The sequence below is a fragment of the Sus scrofa genome, chromosome X (genome assembly GCF_054392235.1).
Source record: "Sus scrofa isolate SSC_HxYL_T2T_F1_AM1 chromosome X, Sscrofa_HxYL_maternal_Yorkshire_Landrace_v2.0, whole genome shotgun sequence".
NCBI classification, from domain to species: Eukaryota; Metazoa; Chordata; class Mammalia; order Artiodactyla; family Suidae; genus Sus; species Sus scrofa.
Window position 1 is genome coordinate 134,660,081 of NC_139401.1, and position 20,564 is coordinate 134,680,644.

Genomic DNA, 20,564 nt, shown 5'->3' on the forward strand with positions numbered 1-20,564 from the left:
GGCTGTGAGCTGTGGTGTAGGTCGCAGATGCAGCTCGGATTCCACATTGCTGTGGCTGTGGTGTAGGCCGGTGGCTACGGCTCCAATTCCACCCCTAGCCTGGGAACCTCCGTATGCCACGGGCACAGCCCTAAAAAGCAAAAAAAAAAAAAAAAAAAAAAAAAAAGGAAAAGAGAAGAGCCTGTCTACTGCTACTGTTAGGTTCGCCGAGGGAGGAAGGAGCGAGGCCTGGTTAAGGCATCCGAGGGGCGCAGCCTGAGCTCCAGGCAGTGGTGAGCTCATAAAGGCTGTGGCAGGAATGCCAGAGAAGGAGGAGGGAAGGCCTAGGAGGGGTAGGTGGGGCGGGGGAGGGGGTCAAGTCCCGTGACAGAGGGCACTGAATCCTTGTGAAACTGACAGCATTAACGGCCTGAACCTATAGCCAGAACACAGATTGGGACTCGAACCCACGTGCCGGGACTCGAACCCAGCCTAAACCCAGGTTGGGACTTGAACCTACGGTCTTATTTTATTACTTTTTGGGGGTGTCTTTTTGTCTTTTTAGAGCCACACCCCGGCATATGGAGGTTCCCAGGCTAGGGGTCCAGTCAGAGCTGGAGCCGCCGGCCTACACCACAGCCACCGCAGCGTGGGATCCTTAACCCACTCAGTGAGGCCAGGGATCAAACCTGCAACCTCACGGTTCCCAGTCAAGTTGGTTAACCACTGAGCTACTCCGGGAACTCCTTAACCCACGGCTTTAAATGAGAATCACTCACCCTGTGTCTGGACTCACTGAGGTTCGGGTTTTTCATGTCTCCGTGAAGGAGGAATTCAGCAAGACACAAAGGGAGAGGCAAGAAATAGCTGTATTAGGATAGGACGCCTGTGAGAGATGCAAGCGGGCAGGCGCGGAAGCTCTGCCCCGAGGATCTGGGGGGGAGGTGGGGGGGTACAGTTTTATCCTCCAAGGGAGCCTCTTCCTTGCTGGGAGTAGCAGCCCCTCCTTGGTATCCGGTAAGCTGCGTGTTCAAATCCGCAGACGCTGCTCCTCAAACCCCGGGCCCTTGGTCTGAATCTGAATGCAGGCCTCATCCCATTCCCCGCACCCCCCCCCCCCCCCACGACCAGAGGCAGTTCTCAGGGCTCCACTAAGGGTGCAAGCCTGCCTGGCGCTGATGGTTTTCTCGAGCAATTTGGTAGCTTTGCGGTGGTCTCCCACTGTCCCCTAAGTTTCCCTCTTTAAATATGGCCCTTTATCGGGACTTCTACGGGCACCTGCGCCTACTCCATCCCTATCACTTGTAGGCGGTTAATCTCTGCTCCGCATTCCGGGAAAAGGTGCAGACGGGGGCCTGGGCCGCTCCCGTGTCCCCCGCAGGGCTCCAAGGTCGACAGTCACATGGGGGTGGGGGCGGTCTCCATCCTCCTGGGACCCTGTGAAGGAGGAGGGAAGGCCTAGGAGGGGTAGGTGGGGCGGGGGAGGGGGTCGAGTCCCGTGACAGAGGGCACTGAATCCTTGTGAAACTGACAGCATTAACGGCCTGAACCTATAGCCAGAACACAGATTGGGACTCGAACCCACGTGCCGGGACTCGAACCCAGCCTAAACCCAGGTTGGGACTTGAACCTACGGTCTTATTTTATTACTTTTTGGGGGTGTCTTTTTGTCTTTTTAGAGCCACACCCCGGCATATGGAGGTTCCCAGGCTAGGGGTCCAGTCAGAGCTGGAGCCGCCGGCCTACACCACAGCCACCGCAGCGTGGGATCCTTAACCCACTCAGTGAGGCCAGGGATCAAACCTGCAACCGGCCACGTCAAGGGTTACCTGAAGCTCCTTCGGAGAAGTGACTAGGTGTCCCTTGTGATCCAGGGAGGGTCCCGGGTGGAGGGTCCCACCAGTCTGCTGTCCCCTGGGCCACCACTGGCTTGTGAGCCCTGAGCCCCTTCGGGACTGGGGGACCGTCTCGCTTCCAGTGGCCCTCGCGTTTGCATCTCAGGCAGGGTCCTGGGGGACTTTTCCCACACAAGGGACATTTTTCTTTCCAGTGGCCCTCCTGGCTGCATTTAAAACAGATCCTTGCTCGGCAAGACATTGGCTCTGATCCAGCCTTCCTTCACTAGGAAGTTATTGTGCGTTTCGCTACTGTCCCTAAGTTCTAGTGTTGAATAGGCCACAGGTCAAGGCCATGAGCTGACTCATGGGGGTCTGGGGTCTCCAGCTGCCCAGATGAGGTGTTAGGGGCCGATGGTCTGGAACTGGCCCCCCTCAGAATCGGTGGAGGTGAGCTCCCGATTGTGCACCTGGGGAGGCGGGCTGACGCGGCGTCCTCTGAAACATGGGCTCCTGTGGGGGGAGAAGGCACTTTGAAGGGGTGTGAGCCAGGCATGGCCGGCAGGAGTTCTTCAGGCCTGGGTCTTGGAATAGGGTCCTGAGCATCTGGGCGTATGGGCTTTCTCCCCATTTATTCTCCCCCTTACAAAGTAGGTCCAGCTGCAAGATGGTGTTGGAACCCAGTGACCCATTTTTGGGCCAGATCGCTTGGTCCCATAGTTTGTATTGGGGCCATGGAGCATTGCAAAAAACAAAAAACAAACCAAAAAAAACCTTTTTTCTAAAACCATCTGGTTGAAATTTTCCCCAGTGCACAGCGAGTATGCATCTTAGTGATGAGTCTTTGGGGAGGCTTTTTGGTCAGGATGTCGTGACAAGACAGGGGTCTGATGGATCCTGGCACAGACGGTAGATGTTTGTCCTGTGTTCTCCCAGTGCCCCTGACATGACACAAGTTAAGAAGGGCGTGTGCTGCCCGGGGCTGGAATGGGTGTACCCCCTTGGGGGAGCATAGCTGAGATACGCCCTGACTCCGGGGACTTGGCGGGAAAGGTGTTTAATTAAGCATGGAGACCTGGGCTTGTGGCCATCCAGCCGGGAGGGAGGGTCTGCTGGGCAAAGGCAACGCTGCCTCAGGGACCCCAAGGAGGCCCCTTGGCAGAGCAACATGAGCCAGTGGGAGAAGACAGAGTACTGGTGGGAGTACTGGAGTCCAAGGGCTAAGTCCTCCGGAGAGGGACGGAGAGGGATGGAGGGAGGGGCCCTGGGCCGAGTCAAGTAGTCGGATTCCCTTTATGCTGCTGACAAATAAACAGAGCCGGGGTGGGGCTGGAGGCCACGGGGCAGTGATAGTACCAGGCAAAGGCTCCCCCAGGGCATGGCTACCATTCACCGGAGGAAGAGGCAACACCTGACCCGCTGGCAAGGCCGGCAAGGAGGCTCTAAGATCAATAGACAGCACAAGAATTCAGGCGAGAAGGTCAGAAAAGAAATCCAGGGAGTTCCCGCTATAGCTCAGCGGTGACGAATCGGACTAGGATCCAGGAGGACGCGGGTTTGATCCTTGGCCTCGCTCAGTGGCTTAAGGATCTGGCGTTGCCGTGAGCGGTGGTGTAGGGTACAGATGTGGCTTGAACCCGCGTTGCTGTGGCTGTGGCAGCTGATGGCATCTGAGAGCCTGCAAGGGAAGGGCCCACAAAGAATTTCCTCGAGATGGGACCCTTAACAGGAAGCAGAAATCCCGTCTCGGTGCCATGGTCAATGAGGGGGTGAAATAAGGAGTAAGTCTGAGTGGGACTGGGAAGGTGCACAGCTGTGACACTTGCTGGGGGGGAGGAAGCGCTCCCCTAACTTCTGCTCAAGGGTGCAATAAGAGCGCTTCGTGGAGTTCCCTGGTGGCTCAGCGTGTTAAGGATCTGGTATTGTCACTGCTGTGCTTGGGGTTCGATCCCTAGCCCAGGAACTACTGCATGCTATGGACATGGCCAAAAAAAAAAAAAAAAAAAAGCACTTGGGAAGGAACAGGCTGCAAATCTAGAGACTTACCGAGTCCTCCAGTTTGGGCTCCGGGAACGGGACCAAGACCGAGAGCATCAGAAGGAAACTCACCCGGTCAAGTCAGCAATTATTTGCCATGGTCTTAATTTGGATGTCTGGGTGGTCGTCTCAGTGGCTTGTCTCGAGTCCAAAGAATAGGATGGGTGAATGAGAAAGATCGAAGATCGGGGAGAGAAAAGCCTTGGACAGGGATCAGACCTGAGCCACAGGCTCAACTGCAGCAACACCAGATCCTTAACCCACTGTGCGGGGCCGGGGATTGAACCTGTGTCCCAGGGCCCCAGAGATACCACCGAGCCTGTTGCGCCACGGCGGGAACGCCTCCGTGGGCTTCTTCATGGCCACAGAACTGGTCCCTGCCAGATCCCGCAGCCAGTGTTAGCTGCCACCTAAGGGGCTGTTTGAATCTAGTGGCTTGGGAGTCCCAGCCATCCCCCTGCAGAGGGGAGTCATAGCCCAATAGGCAGGTCGAGTCTGCTCTTCATGGTCACCCGAAAAGCCGTTGCAGGAAAATGAGGCTCAGGAGGATGCTCATGTCCTGGGCTGGGTCGCCAAGGGCGGGGACTTGGCTTTTCCAAGGAAAGAATTCGAGAGTGAGGTGCGGACAGGTTGACCGAGAGATGCGTTCCACGGGCAGAACGCAGCCCGTCTCGCAGGGTAAGAGCGGCCCCGAAACGTGGGGTGGTTCGTCTGGGGGCGTGTTTGGCCGCACCCGTGACACGTGGAAGTTCCCAGGCCAGGGATGAACCCACACCACAGCAGCGATCCCAGCCGCTGCAGTGAGAAGCCTGGACCCCTAACCCACTGCACCACCAGGGACCTCTGGGTGGGTAGTTTTTTCTGGGCTGGGTAATTTCAGAGGTTAACAAGTGGGAGGATTATTCCAACTATGTTGAAGAAGGGTGGAGATTTCCAAGAATTGAGCCATCACCCACTTTTGGGCCTTTTGTGGTCAGCTTTGGAACCGTCCCGGGGCCTGTGGGCGTGGCATTTAGCTCTTGTATTACAATAAGCATCTCGCGAGGCCCGAGGCCCACTGGAAGTCCAGCCTTCCACCACCTTGGGCCCAATGGTTCTCACCAGTTTGCGTCGTCGCCTGTTTTTCTCAAGGGCTGGATCATTCCTTAAGGGTTGTGCCCTGCCCCCTGCCCCCCACCCCGTCTCAGGAGCAGAACCACGCTCAAGCCTGGGCCCCGCCCAGAGATTCTGTTCCCAAGAGGACAGGATGGAAAGGGGGAAGATTAATTTCAAAGTGACAAGGTCGACGTGGACCATGGCAGACACGTGGAAAGCGTGGCGTCTCAATAACCATCGCCCCGGTCTCCTCACGACAGAAGCACCAGAAAAACCCCGAGGGACCCTCCAGGACCCCCTCCAGGTCCTGAAAAACGGGGAGGATCTGAGAGGGCAGTCCCAGCCCAGAGGAGCCCAGGAAAGCCTGACACCCACGCAGTGTGGGATCCTGGCTAAAGATCTGGGGTTGCCGTGAGCTGTGGTGTAGGTCACAGATGGGGCTCGGGTCTGGCGTTGCGGTGGCTCTGGCGAAGGCTGGCAGCTGTAGCTTCGACTGGACCCCTAGCCTGGGAACTTCCATACGCCACGGGTACGGCCCTAAAAAGCAAAAAGCAAAAAAAAAAAAAAGATGTCAGGGGCAAGCCACAGAAAACTGAATAAGACTCTGGACTTTCGTTGGTGACAATGTCTAATAGTGGTTGATTATTGTAACAATGGGGAGTGTGGGAACTCTCACTGCTGTCTCTTCCATTTGTCTGTGTATCTAAAGCTATTCTGATATAAAAAATTTGTTTAAAACATAACAAGGGGGAGTTCCCGTCATGGCGCAGTGGAAACCAATCCAACTAGGATCCATGAGGATGCAGGTTTGATCCCTGGCCTCGCTCAGTGGTTTAAGGATCTGGCGTGGCCGTGAGCTGTGGTGTAGGTCGCAGATGCGGCTCGGATCCCGCATTGGGGTGGCTGTGGTATGGGCCGGCAGCGGTAGATCTGATTCGACCCCTAGCCTGGAAACCTCCATATGCTGCGGGTGTGGCCCTCAACAGCCAAATAAAGAAATAAATATTTTAAAAAATACAGCATAACTCGAGGGGAGTTCCCGTTGTGGCTCAGTCAGTGGTAATATAAACTCGACTAGTATCCATGAGGAGGCAGGTTCGATCCCTGGCCTCGCTCACAGGGTTAAAGACCCCTAACCTGGGAACTTTCAAATGCCGCCGGCTGCAGCCCTCAAAAGACAAAAACAAACCAAAAAATCCTAACAACGAATTTAAACAGTCCTGCTGCGGGGGTCAGTCAGTGTGGATGAGCACAGCTGGTGGGCAAGCTGGGCGGCCTCGGTGGCTCCTCCTCCTCCTCCTCCGCAGGCCCCGGGCCCCTCAGGTTGCCCTGCCTGCAGCCCTTCTCCCCTCCCAGTGGCTGGAAGCACAAAGCCCATCAAGGTGGACTCCAGCCCTCCCTTTGTTCCCAGCTCATTCCAACTGCAAAGCTCCCTGGGCCCTCCCCACCCTGCCCCACACCCTCCGCAGCCACAAGGTCCTCTTGGCGTGACCCGTCTCCCCAGGGCGGGGTGACCTCCCACCCAGGCCACTCCGAAGTCCAAGGCCGCTCGAGACGCAGTGGGCGCCGCAGCCCCAGCAGCTGCAGGCCCTGGGTCCGAATCCCATCCCCGGTTCCCAGGCCTCCCTGGACAATGGGAGGCGTGTGGCTCGCCCTCCCCGCCCCTGCCCTTCCAGCTCCCCCTCCCCCGTCCCCTTCCTCCTCAGCTCCCGCTCCAGCCCCCGCCTAACCAGGCTTCTCAGCCCCTCTTGCACGTGCCTGGGAACCAGGCTCCTCGCAGGGCCGTCAGTACCAGGACCCGGCCTCCCGGCCTCCCGGCCTCCAGGCCCTGAGCCCCAGCAGCTGCGAAGACGCCTTGGCAAAGCCCTGAGCACCCGCCGAGGGCTGGAAGCCCCCTGCCTTCCTTTGTTCGCTCAGGCCACTCGGGTCGACCAAGCAGAGGCCAGCTCCCATGTGGGCAGAGTAACTGCCTGCCTGATCGTCCTGGCCAGAGGCGAGGAGGGGCCGTGAACTTCGTGCATCTCCGGAGCCCAGCTGGCCCCGGCTGGACACAGGAGGCTGTGCGGGTGCGCACAGGGGTCAAGGGCTCCCAAGCCTCCCTCCTTAGCCTCCGGGGATGGGGCGGGGGCAGCCAAGCCGCGTCCCACAGGATCAAAGGGAGGTGGGCCAACAAGAGCCACGCAGTGGGGCAAGGACAGTGGGGCCAGGCGCAGGGAGGGCAGCTGGGGAGCCCGCGGGCCAGCTTGTGCCCAACCTAGCACACTTCGGAGCCAAGAGCAGCGGGGGAGGGAATGGCCAGATTTGCGCTGCTGAGAAAAGCCTTCGGGGCACAGGCCACAAGGAGGAGGCCACTGTGGGGTCCAGGAAGGCTGGGAGTGGGGGTGGTGGGGTCATTATCCACTTGGGGGAAGACTGGAGGCGGGGAGGGAGCCAGGGTGTGGCCCCGTGAGTCTGGCCTGGGGGCCTCTCGCACCCCCCAGACGCAGAGGCCCCTGCTCCCAGTGTCTGGCGGCGGCGGCCCCTCCAGCCCAGGCACCTCCCTCCCAGCAGCCTGTGACCCCACAGAGACAATGGCAGCCGCAGGTGGCAGCCCCCTCTAGGTCCTGCCACTGGCCTTGGAACAGGTCCCCTCCCCTCCCTGCCCTCCTTCGCAGGCCCCCTCTGCCTTGCAGGATTCACCCTGGGCGCGCCTCCGAACGTGCTGTCAGCTCGCCGCATCCCTCTCCGGACCCTGCCTTCTCTCCTCACCAGGATCTCACATTCTGGAAAGAGGCTCCCGCCCGGCCTCATCCCCACGGCCCCAAGAGCGTCTCCTGGCGCTGTCCGCCTCTGCTCGAGGCGCCACCAAAGCAGCCCCCACCCAGCTCCTCGTCCTCTCTTTGCAGGCGTCGCCCCTCGCCTGCCAGCGCCCCTGCCCCTTCTCCGCCGCCGGATCCTCTTTCCTCTCTCCACCGCGCACTGGGGGCGCCTGAGTTTCGCCGGCCTGGCCCCCTCCCCCTCGGTCCCCCGCTCTGCGGGCGGCCCGCTTCCCGGGGCCGTCTCTGGGTCACATACTCCTCAATCGTCTCTTTGTCTCTCAACCAGCTTTGCTCTTAGGCTGGGCCAGAGAAGGCTCAAGATAGGGTCTTCCCATGGGCAGTGGGACCCCGCCACCTCGAGGGTCCGTGAAGTTCTCGCCCAGGCCCCTCCTCCAGCAAGCCTGGGTGGAGAGGCTGCCCCTCCCTCACCTAGCAGGCTCGAGCTGGCTCGGGCCGGAACTGCTTTTCTTCCTAAAGCCACCGGCTGGCTGAGGGTTTAGCTTAACGGGATGAGCCATCTGGGGACTGCAGCGTGGGACTGGGGGCAGGGGTGGGCACACCTCACGGCTCCCGCCGGGACAATGACCCTCTCCTTCCCCATCCTACGGCCGGCCTTGGCCCTGGAAAATTCCACACCGGCTGCTCCGCTGCTGATGGGGAAGCAGCCGAACAACCTTGCTCTTGCTGGGGAGGCCCTCAGGTCCCTGGGGAGGGACAAGGGCAGGGGGGGGAGGGGGGGGCTCCCAGCTGAGGCCTTTGGGGGAGGGTCTGTGCTCCCACCAGGCACCAGGGGGCAGCCTTGCCCTACTCCTGCCGGAGTCTCCTCCAGGTCGGGCAGGGGCGATGGGCGGCAGGGGTCCCTACCGCCCTCCACTTGGGTGCGGAAGCGTAGCCTGGTCCCTCAGCCAGGCAGGCTCCCCTCCGCCTGCTTGGGAGACCTGTCACTGCGGGCGCTGAGACCCTGACCTCCAGCTACCAGGGCTGTGTCCCTCGGGGAGCGCCGAATGAATGGCAGGAGACGGGCTCTCGGCAAAGCCCCGCAGCACACCTGGGCGCAGCCCCGCCCCCGCGAGCCCAGCCTTTCCGGGCTCGAGCCCTTCCGGAGACCCAAGCACCGGCACTCCCTCTGGAGCAGGGGGGCCGGGAAGCCGTGGGCCTTGGGCCCCAACGGTGACCTGGCCCGCAGCTGGGAGTCAGAGAAGGGCCAGAGATCGCCCAGGCTCCACGGAGGAGGAGGCGGGGGCAAGAATGCCGATAAGGCGGCGGGGGCAGTGGCCGGCCTGGAACGCGGAGGGGCGGGCAGGAGGGTCGCCGCGGGCCGGGGCGGGCCCAGGTGAATCTGGGGTCAGGGGCGGCTCGGCCCCTGGAGAGGAGGTGCTGGCCGGCGCCCCAGGTAACAGCCAGCCAGCTTCCCGCTGGAACGGCGTCTCCTCCTCGGGAGGAGGGCGGGAGGAGGTGGGCGGAGTGACGGGGAGGGCGGGCGGGAGGGAGGGACGGAGGAGGGGGAGGGGGACCAGCCCGGTCGTGGGGGTGGGGCGACAGTGACATCATCCCGGAGTCGGTTCTTAAGCGGCAGCCGGTCGGCTCGGGGAGGAGAGGCACGATCGGAGCGCAGTGGTGAGTCGCTGAGCCCGCTGCGGCCCCGAGAGCGGCTGGAGCCGCCGCCGCCGGGAAGGAGGGGCGAGCGCGCCCAGGCCGCCGCCGCCGCCGCCGGAGCCGCGGGAGCCGCGGGAGCCGCGGGAGCCGCGGGAGCCGCGGGCGAGCCAGGCAGCCGCTCGGGCCCGGGCCGGGGCGGGGGGCGCGGGCCGCAGGCCCCTGCTCCGGCCGCCGCTTGCAGACAGTGGGCTCCGGATGCCGCCCGCGCCCCGCTAGGCTGAGCCTCGAGCCGGCCGAGCCGCCGCCGCCGCCGCCGCCGCGGGAGCTGCGGGCAGGAGCCTCGGGAGCCGCCGCCGCCGCTCGGCCGGGCCCCGCCGCCGCCCGCGCGCCCCCGGGCCCCCGACACACATGAGATTCTTCAGGCTCACTTTCAAGTGCTTCGTGGACTGCTTCTGACCGCGCCGCCCTCGCCGTCCCGCACCCCGCCCGCCGCCCGCCCGCCGCCCCGACCCTCGGCCCGGCCGCCCCCGGCCCCCGGCGGGCCCGCACCTTCGGGGCCCCCCCCCGTGCCGCCGGCGCCCCCGCCGCCCTCCCGCCCGCCCGCCCGCCCGCACCATGGCGAAGAAGAGCGCCGAGAACGGCATCTACAGCGTGTCCGGCGACGAGAAGAAGGGCCCCCTGATCGTGCCCGGGCCCGACGGGGCCCCGACCAAGGGCGACGGCCCCGCGGGCCTGGGGGCTCCCGGAGGCCGCCTGGCCGTGCCGCCGCGCGAGACCTGGACGCGCCAGATGGACTTCATCATGTCGTGCGTGGGCTTCGCGGTGGGCCTGGGCAACGTGTGGCGCTTCCCCTACCTGTGCTACAAGAACGGCGGAGGTGAGCGCCAGGGCCCCTCCCCCGCCCGCCGCCCGCCGCCCGCCGCCCGCCGCCCGCCTCGCCGGGGCGCCCGGGCGAAGTCCAAGGGGTGGGGAGGTCCCCCCGGCCGGCCGGCCACCGGGGGCCGCCCCTCGCCGGTCCTCGCCGCTCCCCGGCTCGGTGGCCCAGCCGGGCGGCCTCCACCCCCCTGGCCGGTCATGTGCCTGGCAGCGTGGGGGGGGAGGGGGCCGGCCAGCGCCGCCGAGCCGCCCCCCCAGACTCCGGCCCTCGCCGGCCCCGAAGTGATTGGCCGCGGAGGTGGCAAGGCGAGGCCTCCCCCCCGGGCGGGGGGCGGGAGGTGGGGGTGGGGGGGGCTCCCAGAGGTGAGGAGCCCTGGCTGCCCCCGCCGGTCGGGCACACAAGTGGCACATTGTGTGGGCCCCCCACGTGTGCACACACGGACACACACACACACAATGGGCCACTCTGTCCCTCCCCTCGCTTTCCCCTCCCTCCCCTTCCCTCCCTTCCCTCCACTCTTCCCCGGTCTCCCCTCCCTCCCCTCCCCTCCCCTCCCCTCCCTCCCCTCTAGCCAGGGCCTGGAACACTGGGTGCCTGAGCCAGGCTTGGGAAGCCTGCAGCCTGGGCCGCCTGGCGCCGCTGCTGGACACACTGCATGCGCGCCCCATGCCCGCGCGCCCCAGCCCCGCTTAGCAACAGCGATGGGCACGCGTGTGTCCTGTGACTGCGGAGCGGCACCAGGGTTGGTGGGAAGCCGCGGTGACCAGGTGATGGCTGGGAAACTGAGGCCCAGAGCAGAGGCCTTTGCCCAAGGTCACCCTAGGATGCTGAGACCAGAAGCTGAGCAAGCGGCAGCCAAGCCCAGCCGCTGAGTTGCGGGGAGTGCTAAGCCAGGGGCTGGAGAGGAGGGTGCAGTGGGCAGCGGGCTTTGGCGCCCAGCTCCCTCTCCTCGGCCCCCCCCCCCCGCCTCACACCCCCAGCCGGCCCGAGCGCCTGCCTCAGCAGACACCTGTGCCCGTACCCTCGCAGTTCCTTCCTCAGATGACTTGTGTCCATAAGTGCCCCTTGGTTAGGTCACCCTGGGTGACTCGGGGCAGAAGCCTTGCAGGGGACCCCCAGCCCAGGAAGGAGGGCTTTAAGGGCCCCCGGGGGTTGCCATCGCTCCCCACCCCACCCCAGTCAGTGGCCACCACACGCTCTGACTCCAACTCAGTGGGAGGGCATGATGGGGCCCTGAAGCTGAGGCTCCGCCTGCCTCCCGTGGCTTCCGAAAGCTGGCCTGGCCTGTGCAGCCTGGCCGGGAGGGAGCTCGGCTCAAGTCCCCTCCTGGCTAAGGCGTCAAGCGCCCACCTCGCGCTTCCTCCCCCAGGTGTGTTCCTCATTCCCTACATCCTGATCGCCCTGGTTGGAGGGATCCCCATTTTCTTCTTGGAGATCTCGCTGGGCCAGTTCATGAAGGCCGGCAGCATCAACGTCTGGAACATCTGCCCCCTGTTCAAAGGTGAGCAGCCCCGGACGGCCCCGCTCCCTTTCCCACTGCTGGGGCAAAGCTGGTGCCAGCCTGAGCACCAGGCCTGGGAATGCCCCCCCAAGCCTTGGGGGCGAGGCTGGAAGACTGCAGACCGCCCGCCCGCCTGCCCGCCTGCCTGCCCGCCTGCCCGCCCGCCTGCCCGCGGCCTTGGGGGGGTGGAGACTAGAGTGGGGGATGGGCCGGGGTGAGAACGCCGGCTCAGGCCAGGCCCTGCCGAGCGCACGGGCTCCCTGGGGCTGAAGGGAGAAGCCTGAGGGTCAGCCGCAGGAGCTTGGATGGGAGCCAGCGAAGTCCAGGGTCTGAAGGGAAGGACGGATGGCAAAGGTTAGCTCCGAGCCCCTGCTGTGTGGGGGCAGCGTTCCCGCGTCATCTCCAGGCCCAAGGAGGTAGGTCCTGTTAGCATCCTTGAGGAGGCTGGGGCACAGAGGGTGCCGTGAGTGGCCCGGGTTGCCCGCTGAGAGGGTGACTGTCTCCCACACCACACCCCAGGTCCCCAGAAAACCCCCAGCTGCTGAGTACTGGAGGCCGCTGGGGGGGCAGGTGGAGGCTTGGCCTTCCTTCAACCATCATGGTGGCAGTGGGACCCGAGAGAAGGGGACAGGTGTGTGCAGCTAGGGAAGCAAGAGGCGTGACTCTTACGGGGCAGGATGTGGGGGCTCTGCCTTGGGGCTTGGAGGACTCAGGAGGCGAAGCATGCAGGACGGGCGAGGAGCAGGGGCTGGTTTTTGGCGCCAGACCGTTGGGTGAAGCCTAGGGTTGGGGCCCTTGCACCAGGGAGCGTCCAGAGGGCCTCGGAGAGGTCTCTGGAGCACGTCTGAGGAGGATCTGGCTGGCGGGGGGGTGCGGGGAACAGGCCGTTGGGGCCAGGCGGGGATCCCGCAGCGCATGGTGCGGTGGGGCGGGGGGGGGGGGGGCGGCGGAGGGGGGGAGCTGGAGCGCCTACTCGACCCCGTCCTCCCCAGGCCTGGGCTACGCCTCCATGGTCATCGTCTTCTACTGCAACACCTACTACATCATGGTGCTGGCCTGGGGCTTCTACTACCTGGTGAAGTCCTTCACCACCACGCTGCCCTGGGCCACGTGTGGCCATACCTGGAACACTCCCGACTGTGTGGAGATCTTCCGCCACGAAGACTGTGCCAATGCCAGCCTGGCCAACCTCACATGTGACCAGCTTGCTGACCGCCGGTCCCCTGTCATCGAGTTCTGGGAGTGAGTCAGGCGCTTCTGGGCCAGGCCCGGCCCGCCCCGCGGGTCTCCCACACGGCTGCGTGTGCGCGTGCGCGCGTGTGTGCGTGCATGTGTGCACGTGCCAGGGCCCAGCCCTGGGGGTGAGGCCGGCGATGCGGAGCCGGCTGTGTCTGCCAGCCTGGGCGGGTGGGGGGGTGGTTGGCCGCTGCCGGTGGTGACGCAGGCCGGGGCCAGCAGGGGTCCTGGGCTCCAGGCTCACGAACGACCACCCTGCGGGCAGGGGCCTGGCCGGCTAGGTGCCCCCCAGGGGACCTGCTGGACCCAAGGGCTGCGGGGCGGGGGCACCCCCGGGACCCTCCCAGCCTCTGCCGACGCCGACCTCACGGGCTCGCCCTCCCCCAGGAACAAAGTCTTGCGGCTCTCCGGGGGGCTCGAGGTGCCAGGGGCCCTCAACTGGGAGGTGACCCTGTGTCTGCTGGCCTGCTGGGTGCTGGTCTACTTCTGTGTCTGGAAGGGGGTCAAGTCAACAGGAAAGGTACGGCGGGGGCAGGTCACAGCAGGGCTGGGGGGCAGCGTTGCCTGGGGGGTAGGGGTGTCTGCCAGGAACGACTGTTGCAGCAGGAGGTGACTGGCCCCCGGCCAAAGCCCAGGAGGGAGCAGGGCCTTCTATCCCAGCCTCTCCATCCCCACCTCATGGCTGGATAGTCTGCCCCACCCTCCAAATTAGGCTGGCGCCTTCCCCCCCCTAGAGGGAGGAGGGGGCGAGGCCGGACTGCTTCCTCCCCCCGCCCCCCCCACCCCCAGCCTGGGTGGGGCCTCCCTGTCCCGCCTTTCCGCCCTCCTCTCCTCTGAGTCTATTCTGTTGCTGGTCTTGGAAGACCAGGTCTGTACCCGGCTCTCACCTGCCTGTGTGGCCTGGGGGACCCAGCGGGGAGGCTGGACACATGCCTCCCTCGGGGGCTCCCTGACAGGTTGGGGAGGCAACGAGAGAGACCCTTGATAGACAGTGTGCCGGGGGCCATGCGGGCCGGCCAGGGCTCTAGAGGGTGGGCTCGTTCCCAGCGAGGTCCCCGGAGCAGCAGCGGTGGGCTGAGCTGGTGCCCTGCTGGGCCTGGAGGGAGGCCTTGGCTGCGGTCTCACTTCTGTCCCCGGCCGAGGATGAGCTGGAGTCAGGGGCCCGGGAGGCACGTGCAGCACCGACTGCTGCCCCACTCCCGCCGGGGGAGGGCCCTGACCCTCCCCACCTCTGCGGCCGACGACCTGTGCTTGCTGCCCGGGGGTGGGGGGGTGGGGGGGTGGCTGCCGGTGCCCCAGCCGAGCACCCAGCTTCTTGTGGGAGGAGCCGCGGCTCTGAGCAGAAGAGGGGGCTGCTGGCTGGCCTGCCTCCTTGTCTCCGAACGCACCGTGGGGGACCGGGGCCTTCCCAGCAGTCCCGCTCCGGCTGGGGGCAGGCGGGAGGTGGGTGCAGCGGGGCCCCTCTGAGCAGCCCGGCTCCCCCAGATCGTGTATTTCACCGCTACATTCCCCTACGTGGTCCTCGTTGTACTGCTGGTGCGTGGAGTGCTGCTGCCCGGCGCCTTGGACGGCATCATCTACTATCTCAAGCCCGACTGGTCGAAGCTGGCGTCCCCTCAGGTGAGGTGGGGCGGGGGGGGCCCGGCGGGGGCAGGCCGCCCGGCGGGGGCAGGGCTCCTCAACGACGCTCTTCCGGCCCGGCTGCAGGTGTGGATAGATGCCGGCACCCAGATTTTCTTTTCTTACGCCATTGGCCTGGGGGCCCTCACGGCCCTGGGCAGCTACAACCGCTTCAACAACAACTGCTACAAGTAGGTACCACTGTCCCGCCCCCCCCTGCCCTGCGCTGCGCTGCCCTGCCCGCCTGTGGGCAGCAGGCAGCCTGAGCAACCCGCACGGCCCCCTCTGCTCCCAGGGATGCCATCATCCTCGCGCTCATCAACAGCGGGACCAGCTTCTTTGCTGGCTTCGTGGTCTTCTCCATCCTGGGCTTCATGGCCACAGAGCAGGGCGTGCACATCTCCAAGGTGGCCGAGTCAGGTAAAGACCTCCGAGCCGCAGCCCGGCCTCGAGCAGCTGCTGCCCGACGTACCGTGTACACAAACACCACTCGAGGAGAGGAATGAGAACTCAAACTCAATTTGTCACATCACTCTGGGCCAGAAGTGGGCCTGGCTAAGCAGCTGTGAGGCACAGCTGTTCCGCCCGCTCAGGGCTGGAGCCCTGGGGGCTGGGCCACGTGGAGCCTTGGGGCCCCCGCCCGTCTGTATCCAGGGGTCCCCGGCTATAGCCTCACCCGCCAGAGTGTCGGCACGGGGACAGGAGGGCCTCTGCGAGGTCAGTGGTGACCTGTGACCACAATAGCTGCTGGCACCCAGGGCCGGAAGGCTGAGCCAGACACCCCATTCTTAGGGGTGGAAGTCTACCAGGGGCCTGCGGGAACCTTCCATCCAGCCCGCGGTGTGGCACAGGGACTTGCGTGGCCCGGCAGCCCCCTGATGCCAGTGGGAAGGTCCTTGGCCACAGGGTGCCCTGCTGGCGTCCACGCCTCGGGTACCGTGGGGCAGGTGGGGAGTGGGGGCTGGGATGTGGCTGGGGAGCTACAGGTGTCCACATCCTGCCCCTTCCCCCCCAGGGCCTGGTCTGGCTTTCATCGCCTACCCCAGGGCTGTCACACTGATGCCTGTGGCCCCGCTCTGGGCTGCCCTGTTCTTCTTCATGCTGCTGCTGCTCGGCCTCGACAGCCAGGTTTGCGAGGGGACAGGACAGGGGGTGCCGGGCGCTGGGGGGCGCTGGGCGGCGGGAGGGTGGGAGGCGAGGGGTGGGGGTGGGGGGCGCGGGGGCACAGCCTGAGCGGCCCGGCCACAGTTCGTAGGTGTGGAAGGCTTCATCACCGGCCTGCTGGACCTCCTCCCGGCCTCCTACTACTTCCGTTTCCAGAGGGAGGTCTCCGTGGCCCTCTGCTGCGCCCTCTGCTTTGTCATCGACCTCTCCATGGTGACCGATGTGAGTAGGGGTGCGCCGAGGGTTGCCCCTGGCCTCAGGCTGCCGACGGCCACCTTCCCTGACCTGGCTCCGTCCCCAGGGTGGGATGTATGTCTTCCAGCTGTTCGACTACTACTCGGCCAGCGGCACGACCCTGCTCTGGCAGGCCTTCTGGGAGTGCGTGGTGGTCGCCTGGGTGTACGGTAGGTCTGGGCCAAGGGGCGAGCCAGGGGCGCAGCACAGCCCAGGGGTGCTGGGTCTCCAGCTCCGGTCCTCTCGGCTCCCGTCCCCCAGGGGCCGACCGCTTCATGGACGACGTGGCCTGCATGATCGGGTACCGACCCTGCCCCTGGATGAAATGGTGCTGGTCTTTCTTCACCCCGCTGGTGTGCATGGTAAGGGTCCGGGGAGGCCAGGCCGGGCAAGGGGCACCAAGGGCCCGTGGCGGCTGCTGCCAGCTGACCGCAAGGCTCCTCCCTCGCAGGGCATCTTCATCTTCAACGTCGTGTACTACGAGCCGCTCGTCTACAACAACACCTACGTGTACCCGTGGTGGGGCGAAGCCGTGGGCTGGGGCTTCGCGCTCTCCTCCATGCTGTGTGTGCCCCTCCACCTCCTGGGCTGCCTCCTCAGGGCCAAGGGGACCGTGGCTGAGGTCAGCTCCCATGCCTCCTGTCCCCTGCTGTGGGGTCCAGACTGATCTCCGGAGTCCAGGACAGACCATTGTGCCCGGGGGTCGATGGAAGGAAGGGTGGCCCTCGGGTGGCAGGGGGAGAGAGCTGTCCCTAGCCGCCCCGTTTCCCTCGTGCAGGGGCCTGGTCAGTGTCCCGGGAGGGGGGCAGGTTCTGCGTTGGCGGCGGGAAGGACTCGCAGGTGCCCCTCCCGGGGACTCAATGTGTCCCTCTCTCCTGCAGCGCTGGCAGCACCTGACGCAGCCTATCTGGGGCCTCCACCACTTGGAATACAGAGCTCAGGACTCGGATGTCAGGGGCCTGACCACCCTGACCCCAGTGTCCGAGAGCAGCAAGGTGGTGGTGGTGGAGAGCGTCATGTGACAGGCACCCCGGCTCACATCACCAGCTCACCCTCTTGTAGCCATAGCAGCCCCTGCTTCAGCCCCCCCACCCCTCCAGGGGGCTTGCCTTTCCCTGACACGGGGTCTGCCTGGGGTGGGGGGAGGGGAGGAAGCACCAGAGTGCTTATAACTAAAATAACTTTTTCCATTTTTAATAAAACGCCAAAAATATCACAACCCACCAAAAATAGATGCCTCCCCCACCGCCCTTAACCAAGCTGGTGCGCACAGCTTCCCAGGCCCTGGCGCCCGCCCTCTAGTGCCTGCTATGGTCACGTCTCACCAGACCCCACTGCGCCCTGCCCCCCTCTCTAGGCTCTGCCCAGTGCCACCCTTGGGTGGCCCCTCACCCCAGAGGCAGCAGTGACAGCTTGGGACAGGAGGACCGGAGAGTGGAGGGGGAAGGCGAGGGAGGGCAGCAGAGCCAAGGCTAGTATTTCTCCCCGTCCCTACTCTAGAAGCTTAGAGAGCCAGCCAGCAATGGAGCCTTCTGGTTCCTGCGCCAATTGCCACCAATATCAATTGTGTGCGCTTGTGTACGAGTGCATGTGTGCGTGAGTATGTAGGGTATATATAGGTATCTCTTAGCAAAGGTGAATACCAGGTGTAAATTGTGCCTGTGGACAAATGAGGCTTGTATTTTGCACATTTTATAAAAACTTGAGGAGACAGATTCCTGCTTGTATATTTCTAAAGAGAAAACACCCCAGCGTCCCTTGCCACACCCGTCCCTTTCAGCCCCTCTTATACCTCCGCCCTAGCCAAGGAGTATGAATTTATAGATCTAACAGAAGCTTCAAGGCAATCGAGTCTGTGGATGTGCATGTACGGTCCCGGCCCGGGGCCGGGGTGGAGAAGTGCACCGTGGGGGCCTCAGTGGGTGTCCCCACACCCTTCCCTCCCCGCCCCCGGCACAAGTCCCCTGCCAAGCTCAGGCTCGCCCACACCCTGCCCCATGGGCTGGGCGCCACTGCTGCAGGGATCCCAGGTGGGCACCCCCCTGGGAGGGGATCCTGGGTGTGGTTCCCGCCTGCGAGCTAAAGGCCGATGCACTTTCCGCGTCTCAAGCCCTCCAAGTAGCAGCTTCCCTTAACCCACGTGTGTCCTGTCCCATCCCATCCCGAGACAGCCAGCGCGCCCTAGGAAGGCTTCCCCCACACCCCACGTCGGCGGAGGGGCGGGGCCCGGGGAGGGCGGGGGTCCCACGGGACGCTTACTGTGCTAAAAGCCACTGCAAACATAGCAATAAAAACGTCATTTTCCAAAGCTGGCTCTTGCTCCACCTCTGCTGGTCTGGGCTTGGGGTTTGGGGGTGGGGGCGCAGCACCTCCAGCTGCTACGGTGGGGCAAGCATTTGATTTGTTCGGAGGGTCTCTGTGCCCCACACCATGCCGGGAACTGGCAACAGCAGGAAGGAAGCCGGCAGAAAGCTCGTTCCCCACAGGGCTGACGTGCGTGGGGAGAAAGGATAACAGTGGAACAGGCCACGGCAGGTTTCCCTGCTGCACTCAACAGCCCCGCGGGGCAGGGCTACAAGGAACGAGGCAGCCGGGAATGAGGTGCGGAGGCAGCTCCTGTGGAGCCGGGGAGGGTTGAGGGCACTGGATGGGACCAGGGCACTAGCAGTGCAGACAATCAGTCTGCACATCAGGGACCTGCTTGCAAGGCAGAGCCAATGAATGGGCTTGCGGACGGCTGGGGTGCTGGCTGAAGGGTGGTGTTGCCAGGCCCTGCACCAGGGAGGCAAGGAGGACGTCTGGAATGGATGGAGGTGTCATCTGAGGGGCAGGAGGACAAGGAGTTTGCAGTTCTGGGAAGTCTGGACTGGAAACAGAACTCTGGAAGTTCTCATTACACAAAGATAGGCCCACAAGGCCAGAGGCTGGGTGAGGGCACCAAGGGGGCCCACGGGCAGCTGGACAGGGAGCCAGGGCACACAGGCTCTGAGCCCAGGACGCAGGTGGCAGAGAAGAGGCGGGGAGGGTTGGGAGGGACGCGCGGAGCGGCGGGGCCGTGGCGGAGCCCCTGTGAGGACCCCCCACCCCTGGCGGCAGGGAGGAGGCGGCGATGGGCTCCAGCCGGCACGGCCCCCGGTCAGGGAGGCGAGGCCCCGGAAGGCTCACTCGCTGTGTTTGGTGACGAGATCCCGGAGACCAGCCCAGAGGTCTGGGGTCGGGGTAAGGGCAAAAGTCTGATTGGAGTGGGATGAAGAGCAGGGTGGAAGCGATCCAGGCATCCCCCGACCGAAGAACAGATGAAGAAAGTGTGATCCAGCCGCACAATAGAATGGTACTCAGCCTTAAAAAGGAAGGAAATTCTGACACCTGCTACAACATGGATGGACCCCAAAGACATTACGTTCAGTGGAAAAAGCCAATCACCAAGACACGAACTCTGGGACTCCACTGGACGGCCCCAGAGCAGTCACATTCAGACAGAAAGCAGAAGGGTGGGTGCCCGCGGATGGAGGAGGGGGAAGAGGAACAGCTCTGCAGATGCGCGACGGGGAGGGCTGCCCGCCGGGGTGAAGGTGCTGCATGCCACCCAACTGTGGTCCTGAAATGGTTAAAGCTGAAGTCTGAGGTTCCTCGCGTCAGCACAACCGAAGGGAGGGCGGGGCGGCACTGGCGAAAGTGAACCCATTCAGGTCCTCGCTGCAGCCAGAGGTAATGGGAGGAAAGGCATGACGAGGCACGGATGCGGAGGGTGGCCAGGGCCCAGCCTAGTCATCAGCTGAGGCAGGCCTGGGCTGGGGTCAAGGTCGGGAGCCTGCCGCCCACGCTGGATGCCAGCCTGGGCAGAAGGGAGGGGTGGCCCTTCAAAGTAAAGGGAGAGCACGCTCTTCTCCCGACCCTCCCAGGCCAGGCTCTCTCTGCAGCAAGGAGCTTTAGCCCTCAACCATGCCGCCGGGGCCAATATGGGTCCACACACTGGCCACCAAAAACCTGGCCGGGGGCAGGTCACTGCAGAGCTTGAGAAGGAGCATCAGCCAAGCAGGCCCAACCTCAACTTGACCTGGGCCTTTAGGGCCTGGGCTGGCACAGTCACCTACCCGGCTGTGGCCCAGTCGCTGCAAGCCCTGCACTGGTGACGCCTGACAACCCTTTCTTGCATCCCAACCCTCGTCCCACCCTTCTCTTAAAGATTTCTCACTCTACAAACCTCTGCTCTCGCCACACCCACAACTCCAAGAACCCCGTGAGCTGGCGGCTCGCCAACCGCCAGCCTGGCTCTCCCGAGACGGGGCGGCCCTCACCCGGCGCCCTGCTGGCTATAGACTCCTCCACCAACAGCCCCTGACTCCCCTGCAGCCTGGCCGGCTGTCACCCCCAGGCCCTCGCCACTGCCCCCTGGGCTCCCACCAGCTCAACAATCTCCATCCCCCCGACCTTAGCCATGCCTGGACGCAGGTCGTCACCTCTTGTCAACTGTCCTCCAAGCCACCTGCCACGAGGCCACCAAAGACTCAGAAAACATCACCCTCACAAAAAAAGGAACTTAAGAGAGATCACGCTGCTCGGTCAGGGCCCTGAGAGCCGTAGGCAGGCAC

General features: G+C 64.2%; 1 protein-coding gene across 1 annotated transcript; it reads left to right on the plus strand.

Annotated features, from left to right (window-relative positions):
* Positions 1-251: 251 nt before the first annotated feature.
* On the plus strand, positions 252-17,196 carry SLC6A8 (solute carrier family 6 member 8; the record flags this gene model as incomplete). The annotated part of the gene is given in 14 exon segments (NM_001177327.1): positions 252-268; positions 9,921-10,217; positions 11,587-11,718; positions 12,711-12,960; positions 13,342-13,474; positions 14,440-14,574; positions 14,662-14,765; positions 14,870-14,994; positions 15,590-15,702; positions 15,823-15,960; positions 16,040-16,142; positions 16,234-16,334; positions 16,424-16,594; positions 16,854-17,196. Coding segments are annotated over 13 exon segments (1,908 nt in total). The 3' UTR covers positions 16,995-17,196.
* Positions 17,197-20,564: the final 3,368 nt, after the last annotated feature.